Below are 12,500 nucleotides of genomic sequence, written 5' to 3' on the forward strand. Positions count from 1 at the left end.
CGTAAATTTAACTTTTTTTTTTTTTTTTTTGCACTATAAAATACTGAAATACCGAGTTTATATTTTGCTTTAAAACAGGTTTGCTTCCATCAAAATATGTGTTTACTTCACGCTATAAAGTACGTTTGAACGTCCATAATAACAGTAGAGTCCCGGCGTCCCTGACCTTTGACCTTACCCATTGTGAAGAGGTCAGAGGTTAAGCCGTGGGTCATCTGAAATCACAAAGTCTTGAGAAAATGAGTATCAGAATCACACTATAAACCTTATTCAAGCTTGAGAAAGAACACAAAGGCGGCAAATGAATAATTGCTAGAGGCACTCAAAGAATTTGTCGAATTAAGTGTTTATTCATGTATATTTAAACAAAGCACAAACAGGCTTTGCCCACCGGTGACTGACGCACAAAATAAGCTGTTCTCGGGTTGTTTAGAGGTTTAATATTCATCCGAATAGAGCCGTTGTGGCCTGTCTGACACCAAACAGACGCTCTCGTTAGCATATACTCGTTAAGCTAAGACGACGAGCTTATTATAGCGCCGCCGTGATCTTCTTCGGTGAAACCGAGCTTTACTTTCTCCAGTGATTTATTGCAGGCGCAGTCCGTTCTTAAGCAGGAAGGAAAATATCACTCACAGACTCACGTTTACGTCTTTTCTTTTCTTTTTATTTGAATTATTATCGTTAGCGTCATTATTCGCATCGCGAGTAAACATCAAGTAAACATGCAATATTTACAGCAACCCCCCTCCATCGTCTATATGCAAATGTTACATTATACACACATATTCACATCAGGATGATCGAGAGCTTCAGAAACGAACATAAAGATCAGCGTCTGATGAGTGGTGTGACTATAGAAATAACTGGAAAGGAAGAGCAGACGCGGACAGCCTTGCCGTAACACACTGGTCGGTTTGCAGATTAGAATTGAAATAGAAAAGCTAGACAAACGGGTTATTGTTCAGGTTGTGGTCTGTTTTGAGGTGGATTTCTAGACGTATGAAGTCTTTGGCTTATATGTTTGGCATGGAGTGTGTTAAGCTGCTTTATAACATTGGCGTAAATAGAATTAAATCTCACAGGGGTGCTAATAAAATATTGTGTCATAAAACGTGATTATTAATTCTGAATATGCCTCAGTGATATTTTAGTATCAATGAGTAACTATATTTTTTGTATTTCTAAAATTAAGAATTTTTATTTAGAATATTTAGAATTAGTTTTTATATTTTCAGTTTTTTATTTGATCATTTTTGTGATTTTTGTTTTTACTTAATGCATTTTATTTAAAGTCATTACAGCAAGTGAAACTAATGAAAATAATACACATTTTTATCAGCAGAAAACCTACTTTTTGTTTTATTTTAACTAGCGCTGGGCAACGATTCATCACGATTATTCAAAATAAACATTTTTAGGTGCATAATATATGTGTGTATTGTGTATATATATATTATGCATATATAATTACGCGCATGTATACAATTAAGAAAAAATATGTTATATATTATATCTATATGTAATATAAATTATATGAATTAAATATATACAATATAATATATACTGTATGTGTGTCCTTATATACATAGTAAATATACACAGTACACACACATATATTATATGTATATAAAAAACTTTTATTTTGGATGTAATTACTCATTGCTCAGCACTAATTTGACTCATTTTAAGTACTTTTTTTTAATGGTTTTAGTTTTAGTTAAAGACAATAAGCCTGATATGCATATATAGTAAATGACAAAGTTATTGCATTAAATCTAAACGTAGCAAATTATAAACAACACAAAGTAGTCCAGTGAATATTAATTTACATGTCCATATTAATGTATTATTACACTGAATAAATATTACCCTAAACATGCATTAAATTGAAAATCAAGCACTTCGTAGTTTCAACTTTTCAACGGAAGGCATTCGACGTGAAATTAAGGATCCGACTGCATGCCGACGGCAAACGCTCAAAACATCTCAATTAAGCCAATTAAAAGTTACAAAAATAGCCGATCCATTTAAGAGCATCAACAATCCCAAAGGGGAAAAAAAACCGTTACGTGATCCAGAAAGAAAAACCCATCCATTCAAATAAACAATGAGCGCTCGCATCTTAGAAAAGTGATGCCTGTCTTAAACAAAGCTTCAGAAAACACATCAGTTAAAATCCTAACCCAAAGCGTTCGGTCCGGTTCGCGACGAGAGCTTCGGAGCGCAGATGCACGTCTCCAAGAAGTTCAGTGGATCGGTCCGGAGTCCGCAAACACCTCTGAATCTTCAAAGCCACGCCGCATGAAGAGTTTACACGGCCATCGATCCTGTGGTGTGCAAGAGAAGCGGCCAAGGCCAGAGGATTTATGGAAGCAGTAAACGGGGAGAGATGGCTTCTGTCTGCCCTGCAACTCGAACTCGAGAAGCACAGATACGCGAGGAAGACGCATTCGAGGCATTACGGTGTGGAAAACACAGACACAGCGAACGAAAACGCACCGTGATGGACTAAAAGAGACTGAGCTTAAAGGGATAGTTCACCTAAAAATCACTATTTACTGACCCTCAGGTGTCCAGCAGCTCTCGAATCTCATTCGCTCCTGTGCATAATTCAAATATGACTAATTGCACCGGATTAAAGGTCAACTAGGGCTACAGTAGACGGTTATTTTGATATTCGATTTACCGAAGGATTATTAGAATGACAAACTAAATAAACAGTAGACGTGCACTACAGGATGAACTTCTGTTTTCTCCATTTTTGCCGTTGCCGTCTTTATTATTGAAAGGAAACGTGCAGCATTACACCGTATTTACACATTCACCTAAGATAACAGTAAACTACCGCTTTTTATTTAGAAATTCTACTAACAGCAAGCCATTTTCCAACTAGACGTCAACTAGCAGAGTATTAGTAGACGGTCTGCCTAATACCGTAACGCTTTATTTTGCCGGGTCCAAACTTTTTGGGTACATGTCAACTTAAACCTAAGTTAGCAGACGTGTAATTGCAAATTAATGAAAATTAGTTGACATGTAGTTACAAAGTCGCTTATAGTTAGTAGAACGTCTAGGACTATAAAAAGAATATAAAAATCAAGTGTAACCTCAAATTTCATTGTACCCGAAAAACGTAAAAGAACTTCAACGCTATTATATCGGCTCTAATAGCAAAGTAATAGCAATTTTTTTGTTTGTAGCTTTGTAAAACATTAGCACACTTTACTCAATGTTGTCGATAATATTATCTAACCTCAAGGATGAGGCGGGTTGTGTAAAGAACTGCTGTCATATTTGAATTGACTGCAAACGGAAGTGAGATTCAAACAGTCATAGAGGTTTTTTAGTGGACGTGAGGGCGAGTAAACAACATGGTTTCCCCTTTTGAACGAACTACGCCTTTAGGATGTCGACTTGTTAGGACTTTTTGAGAATATTTTACTGCATTGTACTGTTTCAGTGACGTCCAGCCAATGATGATGAACACACGCACACACACACACACACACACACACACACAAATGCAGATTAAGATGACCGTTTCTAACAATCACATTCACACACTTTCAAATACTAAAATTATCCCATTTTTTTCCTCTTGTGATAAAACCTACAGTGATTTGGGGGATGTCAGCAAAGTCCCAGTAATCCGTCATTATTTGCTATTATTGCTGTAACGTCAATTACATTACCATTTACCAGCATTTAACAACTTCATCATGGCCAATATTTCAAAAAGGCTGCATTACTCACAACAACAGTCTAAAACAATGACTACTTGACTACTGGTTTATATTAACTTGGCTGTTGGCTATTAATCTAGAAGATTTAGTCTGTTCGTCCTCCTTAGCCATAAGTGAAACCAAACTCAGATTTCCAGTAATCTATAGTATCGGCAGATATCATTCTGAATAATCGGTTAGCAGTACCGATATCTGTGTCGGCAGATAATATTCTGAATAATCGGATAGGTGGATATCATTGTGAATAATCTGCTATCGCTATCGGAAGATATCATTCAGAATAATTCTATTGGCTGATGTAACTCTGAATAATCGATTAGCAATATTGGAAGATACCACTTTGAATAATCAGTTATCGGTATTGACAAATATTATGAATAATTGTATTAGCACATATAATTCTGAATAATTGGTGATTGATATTAGCATTGTTTGTTCAGAAAAACCACTGCTGGTATCGGCAGATATTCTGAAAAATCTGATTTTTCTCGGTATCAGCAGACATCATTCTGAATAATCGGTTAGCAGTACCGGTATCTGTGTCAGCAGATAATATTCTGAATAATCGGATAGCTAGATATCATTGTGAATAATCTGCTATCGGAAGATATCATTCAGAATAATTCTATTGGCTGATGTAACTCTGAATAATCGATTAGCAATATTGGAAGATACCACTTTGAATAATCAGTTATCGGTATTGACAAATATTATGAATAATTGTATTAGCACATATAATTCTGAATAATTGGTGATTGATATTAGCATTGTTTGTTCAGAAAAACCACTGCTGGTATCGGCAGATATTCTGAAAAATCTGATATCGGTATCGGCATATATCATTCTGAAATAATTAGCAGCCGTTTTCGGCATTTGGTATATTGAATAATCATTACTTGTATCGACAGATATCATTCGGAATAATCAGCCATCGTTATTGGCCAACATCATTCTCCATAACCGGGTACTGGTATTGGCTGAGAAATTTAATATTGGGGCAACCGTAACTCTCTACTGGTCTTTTAAACACACACACACACACACACACACACACACATCTTACTTACTAACACACAGAAAGGATTCAGCATGATATGTTACTTAAAAGTACAGGTAGTAGGTCCAGTAGAGCAGATTAACGAGGATGAACGACAGCGGGAAGGTTAACCGTGAGTAGTTGTCTATATAATGTGGGTTTTCCACATGACAGCAGTTAATGGATTTCAGGATCTTCCTCAGGATGGAGATGTTTTTGGCACAGCGGCTAAGGAGCTCCGCTGGGGCCTCTGCAGTCTTGGGTTCGCTGGTGGTCGGGCTGGAGGGCGCGAGGCCAGGCTCTCCGCCGGCGGCGGGCGTGGGTGCCGGAGCCGGAGAGTCTTTGCGCCGCTTTAGCCGTGAAGAATTGCTGGCGATGGTGGTGACGATGCCGTTCATCTCCTCCTCACACTCATGCATGTGATGACCGTACTGACAGAAGGAAATACAGAGACGAGAGAAAATGAGTTATGACATTCAACACGAAAAAAGTATGATGACATGATGTGATTACCATGATGATGACAATAACGATTATGACTACGAATTTGAGTGGTATTTACCCATGTAAAAAAGTCACAAATAGTTTACTTATTGACTAAAAAAAACTTAGTGGCTGCCCATCTTTGAGAATAAAATGAAAGCCCAATTAATCCCTGTGGTTCCTGACAAAATATTGAGGTCTTATAAAAAAAGATCAGTCTTTGCAAGAAACTGACCGTTATTTACATCATTATTATCTGTAATCCAGAGACTAAGACAATCGTGCATCCAGAATGAACGAATCTTGAATTTTTAACACCTGAATGAAAGGGGCCAAACAAATGTTTTTATGATTTATGAGCTGATCAAGACACACTTAATCCCTTTACTGTATATGCTTTAGACATGTTGAGTGTCACATCACAATTGGGCGCTTTAATAATATAACAGTGTGTATATGATGTCATTGCATGATTACGTAAACAAACTAGTGAATCAACTGAAACGAATTTCAGCTTTTGCCTGAGGCTCTGGATTACCTGCAATAAAGATGTAAATAATGACCAGTTTCTTGCACGGACTGATTGTTTTGCTCCATAAGACAATAAAGTCGATATATCATCAGAAGCCAAGGGGATTCGTTCTGCATCTCTATTTTTATTCTTAAAGATGAGCATTTTTTCTGAATCACCAAGGCAAATTTCATGTAGTAATCTTTTTTGCTCTAGTCAAGAAAAAGTCACCTGCATCTACAAAGTAGAGTAAAATCAATAATGATGCTTACCTTAGAAAACAGCACAGATGATGATGAACACACTAAGATGATGATGATGATGATGATGATGATGATGATGTTCCTCTCTTACCATGAGTGCGTTGTTGCAGTCGGGGTGGTGCAGTGTGCAGAAATGGGCTACGGCGTACTCTATCAGCGCTCCAAAGATGAAGCTGAAGCAGATGCCCAGGTACACGTCGATGGCCTTGATGAAGCAGTTGGCATTGGGCAGGGACGTCCGGGCACCCATCATCAGTGTGGTCATCGTCAGGACTGTCGTCACACCTTTAACACACACAAGGGTCGGCTCGTCTGCCAAGTCTTTAGGAAAGCAGCTTTCGCGATTGCTACTATTATGGGTTACAAAGGGGTGGACAATTTCCGAAAACTTTGCAAAAACCTTCTGGAGAATTCCCCAAAATCCTGGAAAGCCTCTGGATTGTTTCTGAAATTTACTAGACGTTTTACACCTTTTCGTAACCCATGTTATTATATTGTATTGTATATTGAAAGGCATTTCCGTACCTATGCAGATGCGAGCGGGGACGGATGACTGGCTGATCCAGAAAGAGACCCAGGACAGAACCACCAGCAGACTGGACGGCACGTACGTCTCCAGGATGAAGTACAAGATGCTCCTCTTCAGCTCGAAATGAAAGATCAGCTTGGGATAATTTCCTTGGGAGAGATTCAGAGTAGTTATGTAAAACGTTAATGCTGTCTGTCCAAGTAAAAAAAATCTTCATGCTCATCATTCATTTAGATATTAAGAACTTATTAGAGTGGCCAGGTACGCACTGTACTTTTAGGAGAGACCGTATCAGTTTTGTGTGTGTATGGAACGGAACACACTCTCATTATTTCCAAGAGAAAGCATCTGTATTAGAGTTTATTATGGGATTCTAGCAAGATCTGGCAACACTAATATGTCAAAGCGTATACAAAAAAAACAAAACACAACTCAGAGACATGTGTAAATACGCAAGTAGTTGTTCAGTTTGGTTCCATACACAACTGCATTTTTTCAGGAGCCAAGTGGATTGTAGATTGCATTTGTCGCTCCTTTAAAGGGGTTATATGACGTTGTTTGTGGTTTAAGGTACGTTATTTTCCGCATGCTGTACATTACTACTAGTCTTCTAAGCCCCGCCTCCTGAAACGGGCCGATTTGTGCAAAGCTCGTCATTCTAAAAAAAAGCACAATGTGCTCTGATTGGCCAAAACATGACATAACGCAAACAAAGCAGTTTCACTTTCGAAGCAAAACACAGCGTCTCCAGAACATGGCGCCCGCAGCAACACTTACAGACGGAACAATAGCTCCGCCTTCTTTCTTTACGTAAACACTTGGGCGGAGTTATGAAAATAAACCCTCTCTGCGACGTAGAGAAGCGGGTCATTACTTTTATGAAAACTTTAGGGATCTTATCTATGCACTAACAGCGTGTGACGCTCCAAAGGGTGCACACAACATTACTGAAAATTAGAAATTGCATCATACGACCCCTTTAAACGACCGAACTGTGCTCACAATCAATCAGGATGAAGAGCTGCAGTGTGTACGTAGCCTATGCCGCTCTTGGCCATTTTCAATTACGAGAGCGTATTATCGTTCTGGAGTCACTGCTGAGCAATAATCTGCCGTGAACAAGAATCACGGCCATTTGAGTGTCCCTTCTGATGAAACAGGTGTTGACGTTTAGTAAGCTGCTGTTTGTACCCGTCTCGTATACGGCCTCAGATTCGGAGGTGTAATGATCCTCGATGGTGTACTGAGCCAGTCTCAGCGTGTCCAGACCGCTCACAGAGTCGTTCCCACGCGCCCAGTAAAACATCACGTCATTGACGTTATAACCCCCTGAAAACACACAGAACGTGTAAAAATCACATCATACATTGCACGCTCACTTTACCCTTGAATCATGTGATACGGAGACGATTTATAGATGGCACTATATACACCGAAATGGGCAAAAATATGCCCCACCCGTCAAAAGCTTGGGGGTTGTTTAGATTTCTTTTGATTTGCGTACCAAGGCTACATTGATATTAATCGATGATATTTAAAAATTGTGAAATATTAGTGTCACGTGATCCTTCAGAAATCAATCTCATACGCCAGTTACAAATTGCTATCAATGTCGAAAACGTTTGTGGTGCACGATATTTTTGTGGAAAGGATATTTTTTTTAAGGATTCACAGATCAATAGAAAGTTCAAATAAATAAATGATAAATGATATTTTGCAACATTATAAACTGAATGCATCCTTAACGAATAAAAGTATACAATTCTCTTCCCAAAAACCAGTGCATTTATTTTCATATTTAATTCTCACACTTACTTTGATCATCGAAAAAGTAACTGTTAACTGTTAAGTCCAATGCTTCTGTATTTTCATATAAACACAAGATTTTAACAACAGATCAAACGATATCAAGAATATTCTTATGGCGTTATTATCAGTCTAATAACAAGTTACATCGCTTGGATTACTTTTTTCAAGTAACTAGTAAAGTAACACATTACTTTTTAATTTTACTTTTTCAAAAAAAGTTAATTTAGTTACTTTGTTTGTCCATTTATTGACTGGTTTCCTGTCCCCGTGTTAAGAGGAATCAGAAGGCGTTGTGTGTGAATACACAATAAAACTGACACAAACCTGCAATAATTAAATATGTTAGCACACGTGTCCATTTATTTATCAACGATGATCCAGTTTAACCACATCAATCAATCACCTTTATTTATATAGCGCCTTTAATAATAATGTTGTGCTAAAGCACCGAACAGTATCGGATTTGAGAATAGAGTTTGAGTAGAATTATCATGCATAATGGCAATTTTCAGCTAAAAGCATTTCGTAGTCTTGATCAGCTGGGTTTATCAGGATCTCTGTAATCAAACGGACGATAATCGCTAGACATTAAGCATGCACTTAAGGAAAAATTACTTTATATAAACGAACAATTGCGCTTCATTGTTTCATTGTTCATTGTAGTCTGCTGCACGGACGTGAACGTGCTTTTCCTTCATCCGAAGATTTTATTCACGACACTTTTTGGTGTGAAACCCCTTTTAAAATTTGCTACAAGCAGAACTTCTTACATTAAATACAATGAAGCCTCGCTCGCATTTAAAAAGTAACACGAAACTAAACTTACTTTGCATAAAAAGTAACGCGTTGCAATATCGCATTACGCCTTAAAAAAGTAACTAATTAACTTTCTGAAGGAGTGACGCCATACTGTAACGCATCGCTTTTAAACGTATATAATGTGTTCAGTTCGGAAAAGGGACGCACTGGGAATGCAGTCTTATTATTTATTTACATTTTGAGATATTAAGCATTTGAATGCAAGTGTATGGGAGTGTAATATCAGCATGCGTGCTCATGGTGGCGCCGTGTGACAGATGTGTTTTCAGCCTCCCCGAGGACAGGAGCAGATCGTGACGGAGGAAGAGAGGAGTGTTTCTAATCTCACACGCCGCCGCCGCCGTCTCACATTAGACATCTGTACAGTAAGCCCTGGTTTTAAGACCGCAGGGAGCGGGTCCCGCCTCTAGATGAAAGGCCGCCATTCAAAGAGAGCCTCGTTAGAAACAAAGCCTCCTTTGAACGTCTCAATCCAGCACTTCTACACGCCGTCGGGCGCCAAGACGGAGGACCTTTCTCAAGACTATCAATATTTGAGCTCAATTTCAGAAGCGTTTGACCCGTCGACGTGAAGCTGCTCTAAAAATACGATTCCTCGGAGGACGCCGGGCCGCGACGCACGTCTTTTAGGAGAAACCGAAGGGGAGCCATTACTTCTGAAGTAGCTCTGGAAAGAAAACGTGCAAAATGTCAAAAGAGCTTCGCGTTGTGTTCATGTGAGGATTTAAAAGACCACATATTTGTAAATGAAATAAATCTGGCCTTCTACAATTTGGGACGAAATGCGCTTAAATAGTCATTTTTAATAAAAGAATATACTTAACAACTGATGAAGAACTGCTCGTTACGTTCTTATAAAACGAAAAGCGCAGCTTAAATAATATTTAAAATATATTTAAGAATGGCAAAATAAAACAGAAAAATAAAACAAACAAATGCAATTTTGAAAGGGTGAGTAAACGCTTTGGAAAATCTGTTACTAAAAGATTTTTTATGAACATTTTTAGAATTGCAAAATAACCACGACCTATGATGGTCAAAATAACGAAATAAAGTGAAAAACCTAGCCATTTTTAGCTAAATGTGCAAAGAAATAAAAAATACAGCAAAACTGCATGGTGTGTTTCTATAAAATACTTGGCTAATAAAGTCGCCTAAAAAATTCAAAAACAAAACCACTTTACAATAAAGTTCATTCGTTACTACACCAGTTTAACACGAACTAAGAACCAACAACACTTTTATTTTTTTAATAATCCTAACGTGCATCTCATAATTGACTAATGCATTATTAAAATCACGAGCAGTGCTTGTTAACATTATTTAACGCGCTGTGAACATAAACAAACCTGCATTTGTATTAGCTGATATTAAAAAAAAAGAATAAATTATTTAATGAATGCATTACATTAATTACTATAATGACACCTTATTTTAAGCGTGACACGACCCGGACATGTCTTGAGATCCACCCCTCTTTCATTAGAGAGAGACTGAGACTTTACGCTCGGCTCTTATATAAGCGGCAGCAGAAGACGAGGAAGAGATCCACATCCAAAACTCAGAGAAGATCAGAAAGCGGGCGACGGGCGGAGAGATAAAGAGAGGAAGATAAAGTCAGCGAGAAGAGAAAGCAGCTTTAGGGGACAAACGAAAGCATATCGGGTTCCACGGGAAACTAAATTGACCCAAATCTGGAGTCTGTCACACACGCTTCAAAACGCGAGCATCTGGGACCGATTTCTGTCTGCGGCGTGTGTTCGCCATCACACATCAGAGATCTGCGTCGCACGCAAGCGCGCCGAAAGCAAACAGATGCAACCGCGACATGTTCTTATAAAATATGAAACGCCGTGCGGTTGCGCGAGTGCGGATGGCACTGACAAGTCGGCTCGTTGCCGCAGCAACACTTTGGGAAAGAGCGTGTTTTCTTACAGCTCTCCAGCTGCAGGGTGCACGTCTGTTTGTCCATGGGATATTTGGTCAGGTCCATGTTACAGGCCACAGTCGTGGTGATCCTACAGAGGACGGAAAAAAACACACAACCGTAAACGCTCATCGTTTGTGAAGTGTGACGAAAGGTAAAGAGGCGTAGCGTCTCATCCCCAACCCGTGTGGCTTTCCAGGAGAAATACTGAAACATTATTAAACCAAGCAACTAAACAAAGACAGGTTTTCTGTGCTGGTCTGTAGAGCTGCATATTTTTATTTTATTTTACATACATATGGTATTATTATTATTATTATTATTATTATTATTAAATACAAATAAACATATAATAATAATAACAAATAAAGCATTTCTAAATTATTTTCTAAATAAAAACAACTAAATAAACATCCTTTAAATATTTAAAAAAACAACTGAGTTCAGACTTATTACGTTTTTAATGAATCATTTTAAACAAGAATGTTTTTTTATTCGTTATTATTAAAAAAAAAACAACAAAAACATCCTCAAAATTAAGATTTCAGACATACATAGACATATATATATATATATATATATATATATATATTTTTTTTTTTAATATATATATATATATATATATATATATATATATATATATATATATATATATATATATTTATTTTTTTAACAAGGTTTGAATTGAATATTATTATAGTTATTACCACTAATAATAATATTATTAATAATAATACCTACTTATTATATACTTAATCTTTTATTTGTATATTATTATTATTATTATTATTATTATTTTACCTATTTATTTTATTGTCACTATTAATTATCAATAATAAAAGTACATCCATTGTTAATGACACATGATCTTTCAAAATATAAAGATAATCATGTTTTAGTGAAAAAGTATTATTACTAGACGAAGGCTCACCGGAGCGCGTAGAGAACGGTTCCGTTGGGAAAGATCCGGATCAGTCGGTTCTCCACTGTGATGTCGTGGAGGAAGGACTTCTTGGAGTCCACTATGAAGGTGTCCGGGACCCACAGCAGCTCCACCAGACGGCCGTCCAGACTTAAACTCTTATTCCCTTCAAACACCAGCCGCTCGTCCGTCCAGCGCTGCCGGAGGAAGATGGTGGCGGTGTAGTCCTGTCCGGTCAAGCAGAAAAACATCAGGCACTAGACAACAATACAGCAGCATCTAGAAATCAGAGCGTGCTATAAACAGAACGACATGAACTAACGGTTTTAGACTTTTGGTTAAGGATATGAACAAACCCTTAATATTAAGCAATAATAGCCTAATAATAATAACGATAATCATATATTTTTAAATATTGCTTTGAATTGTTATTTCGTTTTAAATTATTGTTATCA

General features: G+C 37.5%; 1 protein-coding gene across 2 annotated transcripts in view; it reads right to left on the reverse strand.

Moving 5' to 3' along the window:
• Nucleotides 1–1,683: 1,683 nt before the first annotated feature.
• Nucleotides 1,684–12,500, reverse strand: part of LOC122356942 (gamma-aminobutyric acid receptor subunit pi) — a 53,654-nt gene continuing 42,837 nt past the window's right edge. For both annotated transcript variants that reach the window (XM_043256061.1, XM_043256060.1), the window contains exons 5-10: nt 12,055–12,272; nt 11,132–11,214; nt 7,760–7,897; nt 6,565–6,717; nt 6,131–6,324; nt 1,684–5,213 (exon numbers count right to left, since the gene is read on the reverse strand). In XM_043256061.1, coding sequence (XP_043111996.1) covers nt 4,848–5,213; nt 6,131–6,324; nt 6,565–6,717; nt 7,760–7,897; nt 11,132–11,214; nt 12,055–12,272 — 1,152 coding nt within the window. In that variant the 3' untranslated portion in view covers nt 1,684–4,847. The remainder of the gene's footprint in view (nt 5,214–6,130; nt 6,325–6,564; nt 6,718–7,759; nt 7,898–11,131; nt 11,215–12,054; nt 12,273–12,500) is intronic.

The sequence above is a fragment of the Puntigrus tetrazona genome, chromosome 13 (genome assembly GCF_018831695.1).
Source record: "Puntigrus tetrazona isolate hp1 chromosome 13, ASM1883169v1, whole genome shotgun sequence".
Classification (NCBI taxonomy): Eukaryota; Metazoa; Chordata; class Actinopteri; order Cypriniformes; family Cyprinidae; genus Puntigrus; species Puntigrus tetrazona.